Below are 27,596 nucleotides of genomic sequence, written 5' to 3'. Positions count from 1 at the left end.
TATGCCTCTTCAGGGGGAGAAAAGTTCTAGTAAAGTGGTTCATGAATCATGAGTCAGTTGCTCCCACAGAGGTTACCTTAGATGTTTCACTTCTTCAAAATGAGTAATTCTTGAAGATGGTTTTAACCGAACAAGAAAAATAGAATCTAGTTCAAGGGAAGCAGAAAGCAGTGGTTCACGCGGAGCAATCTCAAATACCATTACAGTCTCTAGTCATAGCTTTTACACATAATTGGAAGAAGGAAAGAAGCACATTGTCAAGCCACCATCATCTCTCGAGACCAGTAGAACCTATCAAGTCCATGCCCCATAGAAGTTTATCACCTAGTATGCGCAATCCTAGTACTGATTATCCATTGGATCCACCAATTGCTATTCAAAAGACACATCAAACGTGCACCCAACATCTTACTTCTAAAGTAGTGTCATGATTTCTCCCCCCCCCAAGGATTGTCTCTTCCTTGTCTTTTGCTTCTATTCCTAACACTTGCAAAGCTCTCCATGTTGTTATCATAGACATAGGAAAGAAGCAATCACCAAAAGGAAAGCTCTGGGAAAGAGCAAAAGATGGGAACTAGTTCATCTTCTAATAAGGAAAAAAGGCAGCTGGATGCAAATGGGTTTTTGTGGTGAAGCACAAAGCCGATGGTATTATGGATCATTACAAAGCCGAATAGGTTGAACAAGGATTCACAAAGACACAAACTAAGGAATTGACTCGTAGAAGATTTCTGCCCCTTTAGCGAAGATGAACACTATGAGAGTTATCCATTCTTGTACAACAAATCAAGGTTGGGAGATCCAGATATTGGACGTTAAAAATGCCTTCCTTCACGAAGAGCTACAAGAAGTCTACATGGATATTCAGGTGTGGATTTGCCTCTAAATAAATTCATGGGAAGGTGTGTAACTTCACCATGCATTATATGGATTGAAGCAGTCTCCTCATGCATGGTTCAGAAGGTTATATAAAACATGGTTAATGTGGGATACTAACAAATAATGCTGATTACACTTTGCCCATAAGGAAAATATATGCTGACATTACCTTGATTGTACATTTTCATCAGAAGAAGCAGTGCGGCACAAAACTCGTCTTTAAAAACGTTCTTGGGGTATGGATTTGAGATCAGAAAAATGGAAAGCTGAGATATGTTCTCGCCATAGAAGATAGAACTAGCCTACTCACGTTATTTCTTTTTACTGAAGGAAGTAAACTCTTGAACCATTGTCTAAGAACATATCCTACGATGTAAACCAACTGAGACCCCTAACTCTCAAGAGTGGAGACGGTGAACCACTAGACAAAGGGAGCTACCAAAGGTTAGTTGAGGAACTTATGTACCTATCCTCAAAAGACGTGATACTGTCTTTATTGTTTGCTTGATTAGTCAATGTGACCGAGCCTACGACGCCACTGATGAAGGGCTGACATAACCAAATAGACCTAATGAGAAGATGTAGCTAAAGCAGAAGTAGATCCTCCAATCGGCTTCAACAAAATAAAGTCCTTTGTCTAGTTTACCATATCCAATCTCCTTCCCCGTTACCAGATCCTGAAAGACACAGTATGATGAAAAAATATCACTTTACAATTCAAGTCATGTGTAAAACTACTAATCGAAAGCAAGTGAGTAGAAAAGGAAGGATCATGCAAAACTTTAGACAAAGAAAGTGATAAAGAATGTTGAATGGTCCATTTTCCAGCAATGGAAGAATAAGAACCATCAGCAATTCGAACTTTATCTTCCCCTGAGGTTGGAGAATAATGTAAGAGAAAAGAGGATGAACCTGTATATGGTCTATAGCTTATGTATCAATGATCCAAATAGCAGAAATAGAAGAAGAATGGAAGCCTGTAAAAGTTTTACTTGATGTAGCAAGATAAAAGTTGGTATGGGTAGTAGGAGCAATAGTAAAGGTTGCACCAGCAGTAGAAGATTGTAGAATACGTCGCAAAGTAGCTAATTCCTCCTGTGAAAAATCAATATCAATAGAGGGAACCATAGGAACAGTCTTGAAAAGATTAGCCTTCAGTTTTTCCTTTCATTGTGCCCTCTTCTACACAAAATCAATAGGCTTCCCATGGAGCTTCCAACAAGCAGTCTTGGTATGATATGGTTTGTGATAGTGCTCACACTTTATAATCTATTTGGTTGGACCAGATTTGCTACTAACAGATTAAAGAGCAGATTTCTCCATAATGGGAGTATAAAGCATAGCCAGACAACAACTTTCCCCACACTGAATAAGAGCATAGGATTGTTCCAACGTGGGAAAGGGAGAACAACTCAAGACTTACACTTGGATCTGGTCATACTCAACATTTAAACTAGCTCGGAAATCATAGACCCTAATCTTGTCAACATGCTTTTTGTAGGCAGCCAGCCACATCATCAGGATCCTTGGGTGATAAATGACAATCCCTGTAGTGATCTAACTTTTGTTAGAGAGATCGCAATTCAGCATAATACTAAGCCACAGTCAACTCCTTCAGAGTAGTTGCATGAAGTTCCTTCCAGAGCTCATAGACTTGTGCATCATTCCCCAACTATTCATATGTCTCTGCAATAGCCCTTCAAATCTGGGCAGCAATGTCAAGCAACAGATATCCACAAGCAAGGTTTGGATGAATGGAATTTAAAAGGAACAACATGATGAGAGAGTCATTTGAAATCCATTTATCTTGAGAAATACCTACAATTGTAGGCTTGCCTGTAGTGCCTACTGCCTGTAATATGTCGAACAAGTCCTTTTCCAGCAATAGTTAAGTATGCAGAATGAGACCAAATCAAATAATTCGTCCCATCAAACTGTACTGAAAGAGGAGAAGGAGTAGGATAATATCCGAAGCCAGTGGGAGTAGTACCATCGGTGGTTGCCATGTGTGCAAAAAAACTTGTTGTTCTTCTGTCTTCACTCTTTTGAAACAATTGGAACGTCGCAAAATTGAATAGCTTGACCACCCAGAAAAATCTATGGATTCATATGATTCATAGGATAAGGAACAACCTGTGCATTTCGATTTTTTTTTTTTTTTTTTTTTGGGTAGTTAGTGGAACTGTAACTAAGAAGGAGCAATAGAAGGGGAAAATAGAGACATGGTTTGGGTCGGGTCTAGTTCGGTTGGCTATACTGGATTATTGGTCTTGCTTGGTTTAGAACATTGTTCACCGTCCTCTACAAACAAGGAAGAATTGATTCTTCTTAAAAAACAGAGTTGCAAAGAAAAGGAAGGAGGCGATGGTTCTGGTCGATGGTTCTGGTGGAGGCGACTTTGCTGATTCATGGTTCTAATGGAGGCAATGGTTCTGGATGGAGGAAGAAGGTGAAGGCAATGGTGGTTTTAGGTCTGAAAGTAATTGCAGGTTGAAGACGATGGTTGTAACAGGTTCTGTTTGATGGCAGAAGGCTAGATTGCAAATCAAGCAACAAAGGGAGTACTGACTGTAGAAGGAGGTGATGCAGTAGCTGTGGCGGTTGTAGCAATGGTGGTTGATCGCAGAGATGTTTCTATTACGAGTTCTTAACCAATCTTACCAATCTCATAATCCGTAACAAAGAGTGAGAGAGAGATCAAGCTTCCTTTTTGTTACTTTTTTCTCTTTCTTCCCTAATCAATTTTTGGCTTTGATGCCATGTTGAGAAAAACAATTGTGGCAGAATGGTTTCTTGATCAATGTGATCCCAAGCCCCTTTATTTATAATGAAGTGGAAAGTAAAATATACATAAATACCCTTACTTGGGCAACAAGACATAACAATCTAAATAAATAACCCAAACCCACCAACAGAGCTGAACCAACCAACACATTACATGGATGATCCCTATTCTTCACACCTTGATGCCATGTCTAGAGTCTTCAAGTAATTGAAGGCGGCTCCAGGAAAAGAAATTATGGTTTCTCCAAATGATCACCTCAATCCATAATCATATACAGATGCTGATTGGGCTGGCTATCCAGACGATCTAAGGTCTACTTCATGGGTGTTGTACCTATGCTGGTGGTGACTACTTACATGAAAAAGCAAGAAGCAAACTGTGGTAGCCACTAGCCAGGACCAGCGCTGGAAGTTGGATTTAGAGCTATGATTCATAATACATGTAAGCTAGGGTGGCTAAAGGAATTAGTCTAAGATCTATGTGTTGATGTGAAATTATTTATGTACCTTACTCTGAAAGTAAATCCACAATCAGCATAGCTCATAATCCAATTCAGCATGAGCACTAGAGTAAGCCCACTCATAAGCAGAATCAGAAACAAGTGCTACAGGAAGAGTTTACCACCACCTGAAAGTGAATAGTCCCTCTAAAAGCTTTTACGGAGCAGGAGTTCACTCCGAAACATGTTCTTGTGAGATTACTTATGTACCTTACTCTGACAGTAAGTCCACAATCAGCATAGCTCATAATCCAATTCAGCATGAGCAGTGGAATAAGCCCACTCATAAGCAGAATCAGAAGGAAGCGCTACAGATATAGTTTACCACCAGGCACCACCTGAAAGTGAAATAGTCCCTCTAAAAGCTTTTGCAGAGCAGGAGTTTGCTCCGAAACATGTTCTTACTAAGTCACATTCAGCGGTGGAATAGCTCCATGGTATAGGTCATGGAAAGATGTTTCATTACAGAAAATACTTTTAAAAGTGTCAGCAGTGACACATCACTACACCATCAAAAGCAGGAATTGGGTTGATCAACGGCGCTACTTATGATCTCTTTTGGTACTCGTCCAGGTTGCTCTTTCTGGGATCACAAAGAACATGGAGACTGATTGTCACTTTATCATAACTGAAGATCAAAGAAGACTTTATCCATATTCATCCAAAAACGGGTGGGAGAGGGGGGGGGAGGCTTTGTCTACATTCTCTATGTTCCACCAGAACCACAATGCAGATGTTTTTTTGTTAGAGAATTAAGCACAAAAATTTTACCTTTATTGTTGGCAAGTTGGGCATGATTGATATATATATATGTAACAAATTAAAGGAGTCGTAATATGGGTACAAGTGCAGAATTATCTATAGGGATTTATCTTCTGTTGCCATACGGTATTTCTGCAACTTGCACTTCCCCATTTTAGTATAAATAAGAGGTGGACTGTGTCACATTGACATAAACTTTATTTCCCAAAGTCTCAACACAACTCAACAATAATTATATTCTTTTCTCACTAATGAAAATCTACTCTCTGTTGTTGCTGATCAATAAAAATATCTATTACTTTACAACCACAGTACTTTCACATAGTATGCTCCATACCTCGTGGATTGTGGATTCCCACAAATTCTCAAATGGCTCTAAGAATTAACACTTTAAAAACATGAAGTTCTCAGGTCACCATATGAGGGACCATCATGTTAAGTTCAAATTCATCCCGTTCGTGATGGACTTCATAAACTATCATGTACTAAAATCATGTGTAACTCCTCACAATGCCTCTGATAAGATCCCTCAAATCGAATATGAAATTCAATATTAAAACAGAGAAATTAACAAGATGATCTTCTCATGTTACCTCTTTAAACGAAATTTTTTGGCACAATTTACAATTTTAGCATCATCAAATATTTATCACGGATTCACAATCAAAGGTAGAAATCGAAGTTCCTATTCATATGCTTACATGCTTAAAAACCCAGACAGTGAATTCCATTCCCAATTGCTTCAGCCTTGAGGTGGTACCACTTCCTGTCATGTTATAAAGTTTTAACAGAAGAAAAAAAAGCGACCATTAGTATATTGCAAAAATGGAATGTATCATTGTATTCTATCATATATATAATTAATAAAATCACTATAGAAGATATTTCTACTTCAGTGCTTCATTAGATATTAAGAACATAGATTAGAATGAAAATGAAACAATAGAGAACATAACAATGGAATTAAAATCCAAGAATAGTTCTGTCCAGTATAGACAATTTATTAACTATTTGAAATTCATGACTTTCAAGATTTTTGGTCAGCAAGCAGAACCAAATTGGGGGAGTGGGGTCTAATATTGTCAATTGCAAGACAGGCACGTATTTTTTTATTTTTTTATGAACAATAAATATATTAAAAGGAACAAAGCAAAGAACTACAAGAAGGATCCAAACAAGAAAGGATCAAAGAGAATGATGAATTTGGGAGTTGAGCTCCCAGGAAGCAACAATGAGCCTGTTCCTTGAGGAGTCAACAAGCGGGAGATGGGGGATACAAATGATTCTAGAGGAAACACCAAAATAAATAGCATTCCAAATCGAGTCAAGAGAGCGGGATTTGAAAGTCCAGCGCCTGAGATTACGCTCCCACCACAGATGGTGGACCATAGCACCAAAGACAAGCTTACCAATCCGATCACAAATAGAGGTACCCAAAGTTAGTCAAAATCCAAGACCAGTCACGATCAAACCCAAATGAGCGACGAGAGCGTTAGGATGGAAGGGAGGGTGTTGTAGGGTCCTAAAGCAGCTGCTGCCTAGGTGCGGCAGCTAAGGGGAAGGCCTGTTAGGGTTGCACAGAACAGGGAAGGGGCAGGGAGGTCTTGCGGGGGAAGGTGAGGGAGGGGCTGGGTGGAATTGAAGGGAGGGGGTGGGGATGACCTGCAATGGAGAGGAGGTGGGGTACTATGCAATGCAAGGGGAAGGGGGCTAGGGCTGTGTTCTTACTTAGAAGTTTGCTGTGATTGACGATGGCTGCGGGAATTTGAAGAAGAAAACTGGAATTCTTGATAAGCTGCTGATCTTGAATGAGAGACTTAATTCACTATGGCCTCCTCAACAAGGCCACAATCCTTAACTCAAATTTCATTCAACAATCAGACTTGAGGAACACACAAAGAAAGAATAGGCTATTTATAGCCTACTACAATACTCCAAATTAATCAGGTCTCCTTTACAAATTAGGATCCCCTTACACTTAATCACAACCGACCAAATAAATACTAAAAGATCTAATGGACTCTACTTCACACATGCTGGAATTTTATTTATTTTTTTATTTTTTGGGGGGGAGGGAGCAAACACATGCTGAAATTAAAAACTAAAGACTCAAATGCTGAAATTAAAACTTAATTAACTAAAGACACATGAAATTAGAAATTAATTAATCTACAGGCGAATAAGGACAATTTTGCCCCCCGGTTCTGCCAGCCTAGGAAGGCTACCCCCTATATGTGAGTTTTGGGTCCAAATTAGATTTCCGGCCAGCGGAGAGATTTTTGGTTCACATCAGTATCGAGTTTACGAATGAAAACTTTCGTAAGTGAACCCACCCCCCCACCCCCACCCCCACCCAAGGCACTTTGGCCTCAACACTCACAAAGTAGAATATAAATTGAAGATTGATCGAAACAAAGAGAAAATTGGATAGAACAATATATCTGCGGGAAGCAGCAAAAATGTAAAAATAGTATAAGGAGACAAAATGGAAAAAGAAAGAAGGCTTAGACTCATAGATATTACATTCCAGATGATTTGATGAATGAGATTTTTACTGTATTTGAGCAAGTTTTTAATTTTAGAATCCAAGTACTCCACAACATAAGGAAAAAAACAACTCACCATAAATGCAGCCAAAAATGCACTGCAAAGTGGACGGGAAAGAATTTGCAGCTTTGATAGACCGACAGAAAATAGACATAAGCCGCATTCGCAATGTAATGGTTCCAGGATTAACTCTAGAATCCAGAGGTATATTTTCAACTCCTGCTGTACCTGTAGAATTGGTAAATGAGATAAGGAAAGAAAGATGCAAAAAATAGTTTCCTGAACAAATTGACAGGCAGAACATTTTAATAGAAGAGAATCAAGAGATCTCTATAAGGTTGATGTGCAATGTTGTCCAACCACATGACTAGTCAAATATACAAACTATCAATCAAAGACATGACTCATTCCAATTATTTTCTGTACCAAAAGTAGACGGCATGATAACCTGATGATAACCACCCACATGATAACCTGATATTAAGCCCTCCTAGCAACTTCATGTCAACAGACTCAACACATTAATACTCACACAATCCATCAAAAGTCCTGCTGTTTTTCTCCCTCCAATTTCCAAATAATTGCACACAGGATGTGACATTTAATGAGAATTTACTCCAACAACAAAATGATCGAGTCCCCATATACCAACAATCTCTTCAGGTTCCTGAGCATTACCCAAAAGATATTCAGCTCCCCTAAAATCTCCATCCACAGTTCAAAAGCATATCAGTAATATTATAGAAAGAAAAGGGAAAACAAATTTGTTTTAACAAAGAAGCATCAATTTAGGTACTTCAGCAAGGAAAACCCATATTTCTCTGCCAGTGGGGCTAATCCTGATTCAAAAGTTACTTTAGTTATGTCAAAATCCAAGTCCCATTATCACTACCAATTCGAGCCTCCACCATAAGTATTTAAGCTTGAAATCTGAATACAAAACTACCTAGTAGGCTAGTACCATCGGCTACGCAATCTGACAGAGCATCTTATGTCTTATCTTAAATTAGACAACTACCAATATCTGAACATGTAGCTTAACTACCAAAGACATTCAAGATTGAGTTCCTTGGTGTATGTTTTTTGCTGATGATATTATGTTGATTGATGGGACTCAAGTAGGGATTAATATCAAGTTATAATCATGGAAAGCAGCATTAAAATCAAGCGGCTTTAAACTAAGTAGAACGAAGACCAAATATCTAGTTTGTAACTTTGGTCATGATCGGGCAGACGATGATGTGGTGAAACTTGATGATAAGGACATTTCTTAGAGTAATTGTTTTAGGTACCTTGGTTTAATCATAAATAAAAGAGGTGATATAGAAGATGATGTTTCTCAAAGAATTAAAATACAGTGGATGAAGTGGAGAGGTGAGTCTGGGTTTTTGTGTGATCAACATATTCCTTTAAAGCTTAAAGAAAAATTCTATAGGACCGTCGTTTAACCAACTATGATGTATAGTGCAGACTATTGGGCTTTAAAAAAAATCATAATAGATAAACTCAGTGTAGCAAAAATGAGGACGCTAAGATGGATAAGTAGCAAAACTATGAAGGATAAGATAACGAATGATCATATTAGAGTTGGTCTGGAAGCAGCACCCATAAACGACATCCAATGGAGACCTACAAATGCCCATGTACTGAGAAGTGATATAGTCCAGATTGAAGAAACTAGAAGAGCTAAGGGCAGACCTAAGTTAACCTTAAGAGAAGTGGTGAGAAAGGATATGAATAGCTTCGGCCTTGTTTCAGCATAGAGCTGATTGGAAGGAAAGAATCCATGAAGCCACCCCCATTTAATTGAGACAAGGTTTCTTGTTGTTGTTATTGTTGTTGTTGTAGCTTAATTAGTTCACTGATTTTCTTTATTTTCATTTTTGGTGGATAAATAATTCACTACCAAAGAGAAAGAACAGGGAGCCCGCAAAGACGGGGAGGAGGAAGTACAACATGGGACTCTAGCCTCAGGAACAGAGAAGAGCTGTAGGGTGGAGAAGAGTAATCCCATGATACACACTATTACTACTTCCGCCAGGGGGGGTGTTTACTAGAAATAAAGTTGCCAAGGATAACTTGCTTCGGACTTCAAGGGATATAGGGTCCATGATCTGCTGAAGGATTTGGAACCAAAGGGCCATCACCTAAAGTTACATTCCATCCAAATGTGGTGAATGTCTTAAGGATAGCTCCAAAGGCAAGGTTGCCCACAATAATACAATTCATTTAGCCAACAAAAGTCATATTTACCCACTCCCCCTGCAAAGGGAGAATCCTCCTTCTCCTTGGATAAGATTTGCCTTAAATGCTTCTCCAGATAGAAGTCAAGAAAAGGCAAGCAAAAAAGAAGTGGGCAACCTCTTCCTCTCCACTCCAACAAAGGCAACAAGATGGCGGAGCCAGAATCTGGAAGCAGTTGAGGAAAGACTGCAGTGTGAAGTAGTTGGTTAGGAGTTAGGACTCTCCATTCAGACAACCTTCAGGGAGGAATGTAATCTTAAACCACACTAAGTTCCGCCAAGGGCACAGACAGCCACGAGAACGGATGAAGTCCCAACCTGCTTTGATGCTAAAAGTGCTTAGTAGGAGATCATACTACAATATTTCCCCTTCTATTAGGTCTTCTCATGATGGAGCAGAGCATCCCTTACAACAAATAACAGGGGAGTGAGAGGCCCAATCTGTGGCACTGCCTGACTAATGACGTCACCATTATGACCTGAGCTGATGGCTCTGGCACCAACAATATGCAGAGGAAAACTAAAGGGATGCCAATGTTAAAGCCAGAAACATGCAGACACACTATCCTCAAGTAACTAATTAGAGTCTCATACAATAACTACAGTTATAAGTTCCAATACAATCATTATCAAAATTTTGGATGTAGTTGGAAGTTATTAGTTTCAGACATGTGGATCCGTATGTCCTCCTTGATTTTGGACACAGTGTTCTATAATTCCAACAAAATAACATGGCCTTCCTAGATGAAAGACCAACAACCTTCCCCACAACCTCATTACACACTGTTCATTTTTTTTCTTCTTCTTCTTCTTCCAAGAGGCTATGTCCTTTCAGTGGATAGAAGCTGCAAAAATCGCACTCTGCATTCCCAATTGAGTTTTTTCTGTTCTGCTTCCAAACCTTAACTCAGCCTTTTTCTTGCCCCCCTCTCATTTTATTTTAAAGAAAAATAAGACACATTACCATATGAACAAAGCAACCAACACAGAAGTTACACGATCTGCTGTAGAGAACTCTGATCAAATCCTTCAGCCCACGGCAGACAGAAACTACTGAATTTGAAAGGTCCAGAGCCTTTCAGAAGCATATCAAGGAATATTAGACAATTCTCTCGAGCAATCTTCCTAAGGCTTTTAAAGTAGGAACCAAACCTCAGGAAGAATTTCAATATGGAAGAAACATTTCTTTTTCTTGTCACCTGCCATCTCCTTTCAAAGGTAAGGAATTTTTACCCCAACGGCTACTTGCAGGAAACTTATAATATGAATCAAGTGAAGGGCCACAATTGGTGCAACTAAATTGATGTGTATCCTCCCTCAAAAACATGATACATAATCAAGACTTCTTTAAAGAAAACTATGATCCCTGAGGTTCAAAAAAGATGCTTCCAACAAAGATGAATGTTTTCCCGTATTTGAACTTCCTCTTTTTTATTATTATTATTATTAACTTCTTTACTCCCCCCCCCCCCAAAAGCTTTGATTGGACTGGGAGTCCATGTATGTACAAACTATAAACCATCACTTGTTAGGAGTCTTATGACAACCTAAGAGATAAAATAGATAATGGAGTAGATTATATACCATTAAATAGTAAGAATAATGTTTTCATCAGGTCTGGATCATCTAAATTTGCAGCTGAAGCCTTCCTCTTTAAAAGCTCTTCTCCTCTCTTAACAACTGGCTCTTGACTTGAACAAACCATCGTTAAAAAGTACATTAATATCAAAACCTCAAATGAAGCAGAAGATTGAATATAGAAATTACTTTTAGAGGAGGAGAATGAGCTTTGAATCGAATATAAGAATTAACTCATACCTGTCCGAACAAGCAACCACATATAAAGGGTAAACTTGTTCTGGAGCCAACTCCATAGCTTCAATAATATTTAAGATCCCCAACTGCTGACAAAAGTTGCAAACTTAAAATACAGCCTCGGATAGGCCATGGCAAGAGGAAAGTAGCAACTAGTTAAAGCAAGGGTAAATTTCTAAAGGAAAAGAAATCACAAATATTGAGAAAAATCTATATTTCCCCGAGGAGCTTCTCCAAAACTTGTAAAAGTTTCACCTTTCTCATTAGAAGTGCATCCCCTTTTAGTGGTTGCTTCCCAGTAACACGATTTGTCTGACTTACTGAAAGCCCTGGAGAACTTCCCATACTGCAGAAAATGAACAATTAGATTCTGCAAATCTTAGATTAAACAAAAGAATTCCATGAAGGAAAATTTACAGCTGGAATTCCACAGCCAGAAACAGACCCTTGAGATGGTGGTTGATACAGAATCGTATGAAGAAAATTTTCAAAAAGCAACTGCCTATCTTGACCATTAATCAATTTGTACTTGGCAGCAACATTACCATCAAGTTGCTTTGAATGACATTCACCAATTACCTGAGACCCATAGGCATAAAAAATCACAAGAGAAAAGTGAGCTGGGGAAAAGAAAAAGAAAAAGACAAAAAAAGGACAAAACAGCATGAATAACCTTAAGAAAGAAAGCTAGTAGAAGTCTAGAACCATGAAGTCAACTATAAAATTAGATCATCTACATAAGCTAAGTGTGTGAGACTTTCTCCTTCCTTGGAGTTCTTTATACTCCTAATATTTTTCTTCAAACGCACCTCTTTCCAGATGCGATCTAAAAATTCCACAGATAGCACAAACACATAAGAAGAAAGAAGGTCTCCTTCTCAAACCTCTTGATCGTTTGAAAATTTCCAAAGGGTTCCTATTTAGAAGAATAGCATACTAGGTGGCTGTAATACAAAAAATAATCCATTCGACCCACTTAGCAGGAGAATTTTAGCTTAATAAGGCATTTTCAAATGAAGTTCCACTCAATCCTATCATAAGTATTGAACCTAATTGCCATGAGTCCAGTCTTTCCTTTCTTATGTTGATATGTTCTATGCATCATTTCATGGCCAATCAAGATGTTATCCTCGACATGCTTGCCTTTGATAAACCTATTCTTCCTTTCTAGTTAAACTCTCAAAATCACTTTGAAACACACATTGCACAAGCTGAATGGTCTATAATCACCAACTGAATTACGGGCGTCTACCTTAGGAATAGAGTGATAAAAGATTGATTCATTTCCAATGATAATGTATCATTATGAAAGAAATTTTAGACATATTTGATTACCTCTGGCCTAAACAAATCCCAAGAGAATAGGTAGAAGATGCCTGAGAACCCATTGGGAACTGGGAATTTTAATTCATTCATCCCTAGCAATGCGAAATCGACCCAGAATCAGAGATTGGGCAAAGGCCCTTCTCCACATCCACTTTCCAACCCTCCCCTTCACCTTCTCAAAGTAAGCTGGGAACAGGGGGTGTTCCCAGAACTATAAATATTTTTCAAAATGAGCCTGAAAGACTTGAGTAACCGGATATCTTTCTGATGAAAATCCCTTGAATATGAATGCCCCTTATAAAATTATTTAGCTCTTTAAAATTATTTAGCTCTTCTCTTCATGGTAGGTAGGTAAAAAAAAATAGTGTTTTTGTCTCCTTAAGTAATCCAATTTGCTCTGGACTTCCCAAAAGGTTTCCATTTTATTCAATACTAATCTGAGGGCTGCAAGGAGTTCATTTTCTTTAACGTTCCACTCTAAAGTTCTTCATGAAATCGGAAGAGAATAAAGCTATTCTAAATTCTAAGTATTTCCTCAGCTTGGCCTCCTTTAAATGAAGGCATCCCACTACATTTCGGTTCCACTTAGATTAAGCCTCCCTTGGAAAACTAAGATTTGAGCAAAAAGTATGAGAAGCAGACCCCTGCAGATTAAAGTTCCAAGAGTTTTGGATCAAAACCGCTATAGGTGGGCTCTGAAGTCCAAAACACTTCAAATCTGAATGGTTTCTGCCTTAGATTAACCCTTAGTTCAGTTGAGAGTAATAAGGCCATATGATCAAAAGATGAAATAGCAAAGGATTTGCTCAAATGATATTAGGCATAAATAGGTATTTCTCCTAGTCTGAATCTACGCTTTCCTCAAGTTCCGACAGGCCAATAAGCATAAGTGTCAAAACTAACTAAATCATCAACATCTTGATCGTCTGATTAAAGAAAATATATCAATATCTTGATCAAAACAGGTCAAAACTGGTTGACACTTATCAAGTAAAGACATTCCAGATGAGGCCCCCAGGTGTATATTTATGCCAATGATATTGTTTTGTGGATGAGACAAAAACATTGACTAGCACCTGGTCAGAGTTTGGAGATCAACAATGGAATCAAAAGGCTTTTAGGCTTTTACCTAACATGGTGTGTAACTTTAGATAAACCACGATAGATAACAAGGTGGTGAAACTTGAATAGAGAGAGATTCTACAATATAGAGGATAATGCTTCATAAATTATTAAATATGATAAATAAAGAGAAGAGTGCATCTAGAATTATTATAATTGATGTACTTATATCAAACCTAGAGGAATATTTTATAGGACATTCATATGATAGTCTATGATGTATGGTGTGGAATATTGGGGAACTAAGAAACATCAAATTGAAAAGCTCAATGTAGCACAAATGAGGATGGAGATGGATAAGCAGCAACAATATCTAAGGAATGATCATTGCAGAGCTGGTTTGGCTGTTGCCTCGATATATGCTACAAGGAAGTCATCTAAGGTGGCATGGCAATGTTCAATGGAAGTCCCTCAATATCCCAGTACAAAGGCATAACAGTGACTTAATTGATAATTTGATATTGGAGGAAATGAACGAGCCAGAACAAGGCCTAAACTAACAATAGAAGAAGTGGTGAAAAAACACTTGCATGGCTTAGGCCTTGTATCAAGTATAACCTCAAAAAGAACTTATTGGAGGCAAGGATCCACATAACTGATCCCTTTTAGTTGGGAGCTGAGCTGCTGTTGTTCTTGTATTACGTGTTTATTTGCAGCAGTAGGACTACTAAGAACACAATATTATTCACATTTTTCTCTCTAGTTTGTCCACCCAATGAGAAGGTATAACTACTAGCAGCAACACAACAGAAATGGATAATTCCCAATAATTTGAGAAAGAAAAGGGAAATGATCGATTAATTCTTAAAGCAACCAAGATGCAAATATACCTTTCCAATGCTCCTTAAAATTACTTCTTGGTGCTGATGAGGAAGTTTTGAAATATTGACAACAAGATCAGGTGCCATACTTTCTTTCTCCTGTTGTAAAATACCTAAATGAATGTAAGATGAAGAATGTCCCCCCCCCCCCCCCAAACAAAACAAAAAATGTGCCATGACCAATATCTTCCGGATCGAGTTAAAATCCTTCTTTTAAAGGAAAAGGTACAGTTCAGATATCAACAAGACAAAAACTGACCTCTATGCGTAAGCGTTCAAATCCCATCTCAATATACACAATACAGAAGTTCTTCACCATTGGAGCGGTACTGTTTTCAAGATACACTTTCCATAACTCTGACAAAGGCAAACCAATCTGTGATTGATGCTTCACTCGCTTATTCACATGAGTCAATATCTCCATAACCTATCATGAAAACATAGATAATACAAAATGGGTATGTCAATGTCAGCAAACTTAAACTGTGGACTCAGCAATCATGTATTACAAATTAGAAAAATAACGTGTTAAATAAAGCAACTCTGTGGGGACATCCGACAATGTTAAAATGTAAAATAGTATTATGTACTTAAGTACCATCCTTTTGAATTCACAGCCCTAATGCTGATGCAGAAATGAAATCAGAAACTGTCTCAGCTTCATAAGGTGCCTGAGGAAGCACCATCAAACTTTTTCCAGTGACCAGGAAAAGAAAAGAAAGAAAAAAGAAAGAACATAAAAATTTGGTTTAGAGAGACTCGTGAGTTTCAGACATATGTTACGTTAAATCCAACCTAAGTCAACTTACAGCATCAAATTTTCTATTCATTTCCTTTGATATGATTGCCACAACGTACCCCGCTGAGCTCTTCCCAGATAACCATAACCATTGAATTCTTGATGTTCAAATGTTTCTCTTTTACTTCCAGGTTGCCACTTATGGATGCGGCCCCCTGTCTGTAAGATGCTACTCGGAACGTCTCTAGATTGACGCACCCTTCGCTGCCATAGAGAATAAGATAAGGGCACGAGACACTGCAAGAGCTGGCTAAGCTCAAACTCCAAGGAAGCAAATCAAATAGAAACAAGGAGGAAGAACGCAAGCTACGGATAGTTGTGTAAATCACTTTTCCAACCAATGGAGTCTAACAGAGAAAATGAATATGGTCTTGGCTGTATAACTTTGTTGAAAACCCTACTTGTGATTACTAGACACTTGCCAGCAGGTGTAGATTTTTCAATGAATAAACAATCGTGTTTCAGGGCAACCTCTGAAACATTATACCTGGTCATCTTCAAACAGTGAATTCTCCTTAAATTGCCATAGATAAAGAACAGAACCTCTAGAGCCACTTCAGAGTGTTCACTACATCCTCTTTCTATATGGACAGGTTTATAGAAACGATTCCAAGTGTCTCAATTCTATGAAATTTAGCGTTGAACGTCAGTTATTTTTCGTCTTTTAATCGTTTTCATATCTCCGGAGTTATACCATATTATTCGGACTTCAATAAATTTAAAGAAAAATCAGTGAATAACTCCTACGGCTGAAATTAGCAAATTTGATATAGAAGAATTTTGACGGAATGAATTTTACTAACCTTCTTTCTGACTTCTGTAGATTGAGAAGAAAGTGAAGAGATACAGTAAGGAAGAAGCTTGGAAAGCAAGTTTTCGAGCTTGGAATCGTCACAGAGAGCCAAGCGAGTTAGCATTCTATCCAACATTTCCTCTCGCTCGGAGTCGGATTTCTGGGAATCTGAAGAGTCCGCCATTGCTGTACTGTTTGAAGAGATGAATCTAAGAGAATACAAATTTATTCGCGGATCGAATACAGATTTCGATAATCTCTCCTGCTTTCGGTTGTTCTTTACTCGTTTCGAATTCACGAACTCGTCACTCGTAATCGACTCGCGTTGTAACTTGTCACCAAGTACCAAAACGCTGAGAGACAATGTCGGTTACTGAAAAGCCGAAACAAGGTTAAAACTCAGAAGCAAGAAAACGAGTTCAGTCGCCAATTCCCAATTGGAACTCTAAAATCGGAATTTATTGGGAATCTTTGAGAAGTAACGTCTTTAGGGCTTTTCTTTTCTTTTCTTTTCTTTTATTTTTGAATAAATAAGTGTGTTATTTCATATTTGTCTAGTTTTTCTATTTAAATTACGAAAGCTGAAAAATCTCCGAGATATCTATTTCACGCTATCGTAAGGTTCGTTAGATCAGGATCGTTAAATCTGATCCATTGAATATCTGTCAAATAATATAACGTACTGATACCAACATCTACACTGTAAAATTGAAATATGTGGACTGAACATAGAAAGATAATTTTTCAAATTACACGTATTTTTTGGTAAATTTCTCCAAATTACATGCTAGCAGCCTCAAAATCCTTCATACATTTTTTTTTTTTTTTGATAAATATAGATAATAAATGTAAATCTATAAAATGTCAAGTGTACCTTGGTCAATAAATCTATACCACAAGTGATCCTACAACACTTGAATCATTTCATTCCGAGCACTAGTCTTTTCTCTTTTTTCTTTGTGCATTGTGACAATATAAAAAAATAGATAAGTTTGCATACTTGGGAATATAACAATTCATTTCCTTCCATTTTTAATCATCCAACGCATGAATCAACATATTGTGTGTGCAAAAGTCACCCAATTCATGTAGACATAATGATGCAACATACAATGAGTTTTTTCGAGATGTCATACTTGCTCGATGATGGTTGTGTTGTTCCCCTTCACTTATAGTGAATGGGACATTATACGTGACATGACTAGCATTGGCAAAATGGTATCAATATTGTGTTTGGGGCAATACCATTGTCCCATGAGCAGTTTGTGCATCTAACAATGATAACGATAGATTAGCCATCGTCTATATGTGGAAGAGGGGGCGGAGCCATTCTCATGGCACATTTTGTGTGGGGTCTATGTGGGTCCAATCTCTAAATTATTTTACGATGTTCATATGTAAATCCCACACAAATTGCATGGTGAAATAAAACATCAGGGTAGCACTATGTGCTTCCTCAATAGGGAGGTGTTCTAGACTTCCAGGAAATTTTATCTTTAATATATATATGTTGTTTGGAATAAAAAAAGAGATGCTCTAATGACTATAAATGTTATTGTACAAATAAGTGATATGATCCATATTAGGTGAATTCAAATAATCAATAGTAGATATAAAATAACTACAAGAAAAATATTGAGAAAGGATATCCTAATTTAGACTATGTATTTAGTATGACTTTTTCTGTCTAATTCCCCTTACATGGGCTTGGATATGAGAGCCAAAGCAAGGTCATCAAAATTTACCTAGTCGGCCCAGCCCAACTCTATAATTCTAATCCAGTTTCACTAATCCTCAGAAAGGGCAAAAACAGAAGAAGAAGCGTCGTTCTGTGTAATATTACAGATATACCCTCGCATAAGATGCCAGCCATGCTATAAAATCTTCACAAGCGCGCACTTTCAATCTGCAAACCTAAAACCCTTCAGTCCAGAACTCCAGAAAGTTGAATCTCCAAACAAGGCGCTCCCTTTCATGGCGGACTCTTTTCCTTCTCTGGAGAAATTGAAATTCTGGAAGTGGCCACCACAAACCGACGAGCAATGGGCCATGAACATGGTAATGTCTCCACTCACGCTTTGACATGGATTTACCTTTCGTTGTTGGTGTTTGTGATTGGTGGTTAATTTAAGATTATCATTCAGTGGTTGATCCTGAAGCTGGTGTTGATATTGATGGATTTGAATCTAATACTTCTTACTATGTCTTTAATTAATTTGATGATAAAATCTCAAATTAATCTGGCTAAGAGCTTATTCCCGCTTCTTCGTCTATCCGTATCCGCTTGTGTTAGATTTTTAGCGTGCCAATAGCAGGTTTGATGCATCTACTATAGGATGACAATCCCACTTGCGTCTGACATCTATATGAAGCAATATATTTGTTCATTCAGGAGTGTTGTGAATTTGAAATGGTTCATGAGTCAGAGTGACAGAGAATCATTTCTACTCAACGATTTGTTTGGTAATAGGAAGATTATGGAGATAAAAAATGATGGATTATTGGAGTTACAAATGATGCGATCAGTTAGGAGTGGTGGATTTTTCTCTCTAGTCCGATGGTCGATATGGCCATATATGATTGGGCATGATAATAGTACCTAGTGGAGAAATTTCTGGTAGAAAATATGGACAAGGCGGTTTAAGGTAGAAACTAGGTGATGCAACCTAGGGTTAGGATTGGATATCCAGGACCCTTTTTAATGAGAACCAGCACAGGCTAGGGTTTCTAGGTGTTTCGGCTAGGGTTTTAGGGCAAATTAAGGTTTCAGCTAGATGAGAAGATGGGTTAGTCTTGCTGGTTCTGCTGGTCAGAACTGTCTCATAGTGATTCCTCAGCTAGATTAGGATCTAACTGAGGAAACTTAGGAAAATTCAGGATTTTTGGAAATTCTGTAAATCCAAGGAAGAAGATAAATTGCAAGTCTCTTCGAACTTAGGGAGTATGATTGTTTTGATGAAGCTAAGAGTGGGGATGAAATCCCAAGGTTTGGCCGATACTGAAGAGGATGTAATGGGGTGTTTTGGGGCTGGAATGAGGAAGTTCTAGTTGGGGTGGGATCTGAAAACGTGGGAAGAAGAAGGAGAAAGGGAATGGTGTCTAGGGTTTAGGATTGGGGCTGGAGTTGCAGGAACTTGAAGGGCAAAGGATTGAGGGCATATGCAATGGGCTGGGGATGGGTTTCTAGCTCAAACGAGAAGTGAGGAGGTTGCGCAAGGTACAGGAGGGGGTGGGGAGCTTGCAGACAGAGGAGGGGGTTGGGGCTGGGTGGGAAGGGGCTGTAGCTTACTTGGGCTGTTGGAAGCTTGAAGGATGCTGCTGGACTTGATGATGGAGGCTTGGAAACTTGATTGCTGGTTTCTGTGAATGCTTGAGTGCGTGAAGAAGAAGAATGAACTTGAAAATTGCAGAAACAATAACTCAAACCAAGCTGCAAGTCACCCTCCCAGAGATCCCATGACTTCTTTCAACTCATAATTTCAATAACTCAAACCGAAAGCTACATTGAGATCTTGGCTATTTATAGGCTCTTAAACCCAACTAGCCACTACTAAGGAAACTTGCATCCTAAGTAACTTAACAAAATAGGACTCAACTTAACAATTTTGACCAAGTCAAATACTCTAATTTTAGTAACTTAACAACTCATACTCATAAACAAACACCAACTTAACTCAACTACTAGGACTCCAAATTAGGATTAAAACATAATTAATTAAATAAACTGGGTAGGTCACCAATTATACTTGATACAGGGGTAGGAAAAATGACCAATCTACCCCTGGATAGATTCAGCCCCTCTTAGTTGGCACTAGCTCATGGGTGGACTTGGGCCCTCTTTGGGGGCTGGATAGGGCTGGAATGGACACATCACTTGGGGGCGGGGGGGGGGGGGGGGGGGAGAAAATAATAGAGGAATAAGTTGTCAATATATGTAAATGAGAAGAACATATCAATGAACAGGGGTGGTGTTGTCTAATGCGAGGATCAGATCTGAAAATCCTGATTTAAAGAAGAATATACATATAATTGGAGAAAAGAGAGTTTTGGAAGAAGTTAGCAAGTTAGAAAGGTCCAATTGGGAGTAAATGGAGGGAATGATGTTGGAGGAGAAATCTTACTTACCAAGAGAGAGAGTAAGAAGACAATTCATAAGGTAAGGCCCTTCTAGTGAAATTATGTTGAAGAGGAGAAAATCACAATAAACTCTTCTGATGTTGAACATGTGGAAACTGTTCTTACAAGTGTTGTATGTCATCACTGGTTTTGTTTGTACAAAGCAACAAACTCATAAAATAAAGATGAGTGAGTGTATATGCCAAATAAGCATTGATGATCTTACCAATTATAAAACTTGAGGAGTTTTCCAGCATGAGAAACTGATAGAATCAGTAGCGTCCAATTGGGTCTTAGAAGGATTTATTTTGGTCAATGTTTGGTTTCTGTTGGCCTTGGGCTTATTATTTTGGAGACCTTTTTTTTTGGGGGGGGGGGATCTATATTTACTGGGTGGGCATCTTTTATAAGCCCAAAAATGTTGGGATTAAAGAGGTATGCAGACTAGATGAATGGATGAGATTATGGGTCTCATTTGCTATTAAGTAGTTGAATTAGTTTATCTGTTGGTCAAAAATCAACAAGAGAGGCCAAACAGTGGCTTAGCTAGCATGGTAGTGTTTTGTCTTCCATACTTGGTTTTATTTCAAGCCTTTTGATTTGTTAGTTGAACCATGGTCCAATTGGTTACAATATTTGTTCCATTGAAGTCATTTTATTTTTTAGCTGTACTAACTCTTAACTTGGTCTGCACCCTTTCTCCGTAAGAAAGATGGAGTCTTTTTAGCCCAACAGTTTGTGGACTTTCAGTCTCGTATGTTGTTTTAGATTACTTGGCCTTTAAGAGAAGCTAGTCGTGGGGCTAACTCCATGAATTATAGAGGGACGGAGAAAAAAAGGGGGGTGGCTGCTGCCTGCGTTCCTCATGCAGTAGGAATCAGTGTTTGATCAAGGAAGACGCCTTGCAGTGTGAAGCCGGAGTGTGGTTTGTTCTTGTGCTGTTGTTCATCTGTGACTGCCGGATGCTCTCATCATCTATGACTTCTGGATTTTGTTTGGTTTACTATTTTAGTCATAGCCATTAACAAGATTGAACTTCAGTTTTCAGCTAGTGTCCCAAGGTTGATGATAGGGTTGTTTGATTTGTTTTTGCTCTATCTACTGGCTGATGATGATGGATCTTGGCAGCAACGATGTGGTGATGTAATTCCACCATACCATAGAGAACAAATCTGCAGAAGAAAGTCCTAGCAAGTTTAAGAACTTTGGAGATCGATGGAGGCAATTTTGGCTTTGTAGGGATCGGGGAAGGGTTGGGTTCTAAGCATTGGTCTCTAACTAAATTAATGAAGTAGATCTCATTTTCCTTGTTTTACTGATGTTTTATGCTTGTTGAAGCCTATTACAAATGGGCACAAAGAATCACTGGTTTGGTACATACGTAGTGTGATCCTTGATTTGGACTGCCTTGGGTGTGGTTTACATTGTTGATGAGCATATTATCAAGTGTTGCTGCCTTGAGAAAATATATGTTTTGTACCCAGTAATACTATCCCTTTTGGTCAAGGTCCAAGTGTCTACTCTGATACAGTAGCTTATACTTATGTTTCTTGGTCAGTATTCTGAGGGCAACTTATTAAGCCATTCCATTCCAAAAGCACCAACTGCCCCATGGCTTCTGTTGTTTCAGAGAGAAAGAAATACCCAGTCAAATACGTAGGAACTAAAAGAAAAGAGGATTTTTTTTTTGGGGGGGGGGGGGGGGGGGGAATGAGTTAGAGAGGGGAAATTGATTTTGCTTACTTATAATTTCTTTTAAATTTTTTGGGTTTTTCTCCCACTCAACAAGTTTTTGAGTTTTAAATGGGAATGATCACAAGTAATACTCCAACACATAATTAGTGAAAAAAGTTACATGTAATCATGATACACTGAAGTTATGTGCTTGGTTCGGTTTGGTTGCAGGTAAAGGGATTGAACAGTTTTGAAAAATTAAAAAAGATAGTTTTCTAATCAATGATTATATTACTTGCTTAGAAGTAATTTAATTTTCTTGTCAACTCATAGGAACTTGATTATAAATCTAGGTAAAATCTAATAACCAAATTTCCAGCATCATGGCAGACAGTCATAACAAAACATTTCATTTTAGTATCAGTTTGATTTACGTCCGTTGTATTTTTCTCAGGGTGGCCAATTTTGTTGTGGTAATTAATTGTGTACCAGTTTTATCTTGGAGATTAGATATATTTATCCTTTCTTGCATCCTATACCCATGTGCACCATTTTCTGCCACAGCAGGCGTGTTTGTCTTAACAACCAGCCTTATTATTATTTGAAAAATGAAGTGGAAAATGGTTCTTGTCCAATGGTGTGAGATAAAGCAGCTGAAACCATTGTTATTGTCCGCATACTGACTTGAAAATGTGGCTCACCCTGATGAATCAGACGATCCATAAATTCAGTGTGCTGGTTGGAGTTCTGTTATATTGTTTGTTGGACATAACAGTGATTCCATTCCAGTCATTTATGCATTTTCTTAGGCTTTTCCTAATGGTGATTAATTCTGATGCTTTTTAGAAACTGTTGCGAGCTACTGGACTTTTTGCGGGATCAATCCTTCTGATGCGCAATTTCGGTGATCTGATGGCCGTTTGAGGGAGGATGGTTGGTATTCTCTTGTTTTCTTTTTGAGTTGGACTATTCAGGATGATATTAGGAACTTATCCAAACATTGGCAGAACTTGTTAAACCTTTTACCATAATATTTTGAGGCTCTGGTTGTAGTAGATTGTTTAGATTTGACGATTAGATCAACATTTTGGATCACAAGAGATCCCTATCTTCTCTGTAGTACCTGTACCATTGCAGGTGCCAATGATAATACACTCTTAAAGACACTAATATGAATTTTAATCTTGTTTCTTCGTCGATGTAAGATGATGTTTTTGCATGTTCAGTGTTTTACTTCCCGGAATCTCTAATCTTGTTTCTTCGTCGATGTAAGATGATATTTTTGCATGTTCAGTGTTTTACTTCCCGGAATCTCTACCATTCATACGCTAAATATGTGGTAGAGAGGTGTCGAGGGAAGCATAAGGAGAAGGTGGAGGATCTTATCATGGCTGGCTTTTGATTAGTTAAATTGTCTGGTTTGGTCATTATGTAATGCCTCAAAATGTTCGGGACTAACCGAATTTGATCGGGACAATTGGTTGACACTCCACGTCTGGCTTTTATAATGGTGGTGGAAAAGTAGAGGCAGTTACAAAGAAGTGCATTAAAAACAGTAAAAAAAAAAAAGGTTCTCTTTCAAAACATTGTTGTAGGTATTTTGATGCCCTAGTCTGGGTACGATTTGGTTGGCCCATAAGATTTCAATTGTTTTTAGAATTATTTTGGGCCTCAGATTTAGCTAATTCAAAATGTATTGATTTTCCAACCCTAGCTGGCAAGGGTCCCTAACAATTCACAGTTTATAGCGTTGATAATTGAGTAATTGGTGAATTATGTCTCATGTACCAGAAAAAAGAAGGGTTGATTGATAATGGGTGGAGCGTTTTCTCGGTAAGGGATCATAAAACTTATATATTTTTGAATTCTTTTTAGTGATACAAAAGATCATGAAATTGGTTACATGTATCCCATCATAATAATTCTTTCATGACATTTATTATCATGTGGGTGAGGTATCTGTGGGTCATGGGTTGTCTCTTGTTCACACGTGAAGTTTCATCCGTATAGACTTTTGCCAGCTGGAAAAATAAAGCATTGGAATGATATTTTAATTTTAATAATTGATTATATATATATGATTTAAATGATAAAATGTACATGGCCCCAAAGACGTATTCAAGGCTATGGTCTTACCAACGGAAAAGGAAATCTCATGCTCTCATAGTCTCATGGGTACTATTAATCGTTTTTGTTAGCGTTTTAATTGATTTTGGATGTGGAAATCAGTACCAGTTAAATTGTTTGTTTTGGGTTATGGGGTAATTGTGAAACCCAATCTTGTCCAAGAACGTACACTAATGGGTGTGAGCCACTCAGATGGCATCCACCTGTAGATATCACAATTACCCCATAACCCAAAACAGAAACCATACTTTACATAACGAGTCATAGCTGTTGTTACATTCAATAGCTATATATATATATATTAATGTTTTTTACCATTTGATAATTAATGTTTTTTTTTCTTTTCAATTTTCCTTTTTACCTTTTCCTGGTGTTTAGATTGTGTGGATATATTAAATCTCACACGGGAAAGGGAAGACTTTTTTTTTGGTAAATCTGGAAAGAAAAGACTTGAATATATTGTTTTTTACCATTTGAGGGTTCGATTATGTATGGTGGTATATTATGTAATACTTTCATCCTAATATATAAAAACGTATTTTTTATGTATGTTTCTTTAGTGGACCATAAACTAATGTTGGGTTCTTTTAGTGCAATATATTACATGTGGGTCTCAACTAGACTAGCATCGTTAAGTATATTCAAATTTCAAATGTGGAGGGACCAAAATGTCGCTCAAGTTATTTAATATATATATATTAACCGTATAATTAAGGTTTAATGACTAATTATCACTTTTTAAATTCATATATTAACATAATTTATTAAATAACCTAAGGGGTGTTTGGTCCTTTCACATTTGGAATTTGAATATACTTAACAACGCTAACACCTAGTTTGGTTAGGATCCACACGTAGTATATTATATGAAGGGGACTCAGCATTGGTCTACTAAAGGGATCCACACGTAAAAATTTTATAAAAAGTCTCCTATTTTAAACATAATGTTTATTTATAGAAGGTGTTATTTATTGGGGGGGGGGGGGTAAGGATTGCACTCATGAAACACAAACAAACTCAAATCACATTGAGCTATTTTTGATGGACTGGAGAGGTACTTTCACAAGGGAAGGTAACCTTACTAGTTCATCCAAAGTCTTTCGACTCTTCTTGTACCCCATTTAATAACACTCTTGTGAGCCATATTTTTCTTTTCTTTGTTCTCTGTTTATTTTTATATTTTAGTAGTGAACAATGAACACAAACATATACACATATAATAACCACTATTGGTGTCTACCATGGTATTTGAGGCCATTTGATCTTGGAAGTTTAGATGCTTAACACCTTTGTTTTTTTGGGTTGCCGTTTAGATGGTTCCACTTGATTGCATGTTGCAAGTGTTGTAAATCATAATACCTTAAAATAAACTGTCATTGTACATTTCAGTTCATATTTGCTTTTGGTTTTTTTTTTTCTTTTTTGTGGTAATCAACAATCTTATTCAACGCGGGCAAGGGGTGGGGAGGAACATAATTCCACCAACCACACAGTGGAAGATGGCCAATCTTTCGGGCCCGAAACCGAAAGGGCCTTCCTGATTTGCTTTTGGTTATACTTATTAAAATTCCTGATTTCCTGTTGCAATTTTCAACCATATTCAAGAAGAGCAGTTTTTAAAATGAATAAATGAAAAGGTCCTACCGGGAGTCGAACCCAGGTCGCTGGATTCAAAGTCCAGAGTGCTAACCACTACACCATAGAACCAACTTGAAAGTAATGTCAAAAATAATTAAATATAAGTGAAAGAAGAAATTGTTAAGGTTAACCAACTATTAAATTTGCAAACTTCTTATCAACAATGGGATGGTAAAATATGATTTGCATAAAAAAGTGTCAGGAAGAAAAGAATATAAAAATACGTATTACTATTATTGAAAACAATATATTTCAAAATAATAATCATGGAGATCTTTTGTTGACCCATCACACCAAATTTGGGAAGGGGGTCCATTCACTTGGTCCCAAGGGGACCAGTTGGTGTATGTGGATTATCCTGATCTGCTACTATTCATATAGCAATGGAAGGAAGGAATTATTGATGCAAGTAAGCTTCAAAAAGATCCACTAGTCAAACACCTAACCTGTAAAGCTAAAAAAATCATTATAGTCATGGACCAGCAGCTCTCAACATGCATTAACAAGTCTCTGAAAATATAAATTTTGGATATCCAGGTATAGTGGCAGATAAGCACTTCTTCTTCTACAGTTGGTTCTGGTCTGGTCTCCAACACTTGCAACAAGTTGCAAGAAAAGTTTGGAAAGTGTTAAGCTGTCAGTTTCCTTGTCCCAGCAATCTTTTCTAGATTTCTTATTGATTTGTGTTAGAACTTAGAATTCATTGTCACACTACCCATGTCCTTTTCTGAATCTTGTTCATGTTAAGATTTTAATGGATGGTATTGATATTTGATGCAGTGGGTTCTCCCAATTTCCTAACTCTTACTTTTCCTTATTCACTAATTTTCCATGGATATGCAACTTGAGAGGTCTTTTTCTTTGGCAATTGAAACTCTGGAGATCAAATTCAATGAATCATGAGGATATGAATCTTATGACAAAACCCAACACAGTTCATGCTAACTGGTATCCATGTCAGGAGAACATAACATATAATAGAGAATGGAGAAAAGCTATTGGAAAAAGGCAAGAAAAGGCAAAAAAAACACACATAGTGTTTCTCTTAAGCTAGCCCACTTGTGCATGTATTTAATTCAAAAGCGAAAACCCACTCTCACTCTCTGTTTGTGTTGTGATTTAAGCTTTGAACATCTTCTGTTAGTGACTAGGATTCTGGAAGTGTATGACCTCATAGGAACTGCAACTTGCAGATATTGCAAATTGCAACTATTGCAACTTGTTTGTGATGGTTATTGCCTCCCACTCTGTCTCCACATGATCACACCATTAGACGTGCTCAAGAATCAAAGATTGAATTTTTAATTATATCTTTAATTAGACCCATTCATATTATAAAGGTATCCTTGATTTCAGGTCGTATGTCATTTATCCTTAAACTGTCAGAAAAATAGAATTAGCCAAAGGTTACTTTCATGGACTGATCAAGTTGCTAATAATTAGATAATACATATTTCATTGATATATATATATATATATATATATATATTAGATGAAATTTTGTTTTGCTTTCATGATGGATCACTTATGTATTTTTGGATGAGTATATAATTAAATTAAAAAAAATAATTGAGAAAGTACAATAGGAGGAAACAAAAAGGGTGGGAGGCCAGCCTCCAAGCAGAGGGCCAGAAAGAAGAGCTAAGGCTC

General features: G+C 37.6%; 2 protein-coding genes and 1 non-coding gene across 4 annotated transcripts in view; 1 reads left to right on the top strand and 2 right to left on the bottom strand.

Annotated features, from left to right (window-relative positions):
* Positions 1-16,843, bottom strand: part of LOC149020823 (ARM repeat superfamily protein) — a 59,885-nt gene extending 43,042 nt beyond the window's left edge. Inside the window, exons 1-9 of one of the 2 annotated variants that reach the window (XM_089149032.1) lie at positions 16,402-16,843; positions 15,059-15,226; positions 14,809-14,898; positions 11,976-12,109; positions 11,786-11,876; positions 11,534-11,616; positions 11,300-11,406; positions 7,548-7,700; positions 5,627-5,691 (exon numbers count right to left, since the gene is read on the bottom strand). In XM_089149032.1, the coding sequence (XP_089005158.1) occupies positions 5,627-5,691; positions 7,548-7,700; positions 11,300-11,406; positions 11,534-11,616; positions 11,786-11,876; positions 11,976-12,109; positions 14,809-14,898; positions 15,059-15,226; positions 16,402-16,575 (1,065 nt within the window). In that variant the 5' untranslated portion in view covers positions 16,576-16,843. Of the gene's footprint in view, positions 1-5,626; positions 5,692-7,547; positions 7,701-11,299; positions 11,407-11,533; positions 11,617-11,785; positions 11,877-11,975; positions 12,110-14,808; positions 14,899-15,058; positions 15,227-16,401 lie in introns of those variants that run through there. The other variant, XM_089149033.1, reaches the window with a different exon arrangement.
* Positions 16,844-18,291: 1,448 nt separating this feature from the next.
* On the top strand, positions 18,292-23,418 carry TOM5 (mitochondrial import receptor subunit TOM5-like protein). The gene is made up of 2 exons (XM_089146998.1): positions 18,292-18,449; positions 23,028-23,418. Exons 1-2 carry the CDS (start codon positions 18,366-18,368, stop codon positions 23,103-23,105), a joined length of 162 nt encoding a protein of 53 aa, XP_089003124.1. The 5' UTR covers positions 18,292-18,365; the 3' UTR covers positions 23,106-23,418.
* Positions 23,419-25,943: 2,525 nt separating this feature from the next.
* Positions 25,944-26,015, bottom strand: TRNAQ-UUG (transfer RNA glutamine (anticodon UUG)). The gene has a single exon. It is a non-coding gene; the product is annotated as a tRNA-Gln (tRNA).
* Between the last annotated feature and the right edge of the window lie 1,581 nt (positions 26,016-27,596).

This window comes from Hakea prostrata, chromosome 3 (genome assembly GCF_041222555.1).
Source record: "Hakea prostrata isolate BN-2017 chromosome 3, UWA_Hpros_2, whole genome shotgun sequence".
Classification (NCBI taxonomy): domain Eukaryota; kingdom Viridiplantae; phylum Streptophyta; class Magnoliopsida; order Proteales; family Proteaceae; genus Hakea; species Hakea prostrata.
Note: the sequence above shows the minus strand (reverse complement) of the source record. Positions and strands in the feature narration are given on the sequence as shown.

What these genes read in the sequence shown, in the direction of transcription:
- TOM5 (XM_089146998.1), top strand. Translation starts at nt 18,366, where the DNA reads ATGGCGGACTCTTTTCCTTCTCTGGAGAAATTGAAATTCTGGAAGTGG. An exon ending in AGCAATGGGCCATGAACATG is followed by an intron (nt 18,450 to 23,027) that starts GTAATGTCTCCA and finishes GATGCTTTTTAG; the next exon opens with AAACTGTTGCGAGCTACTGG.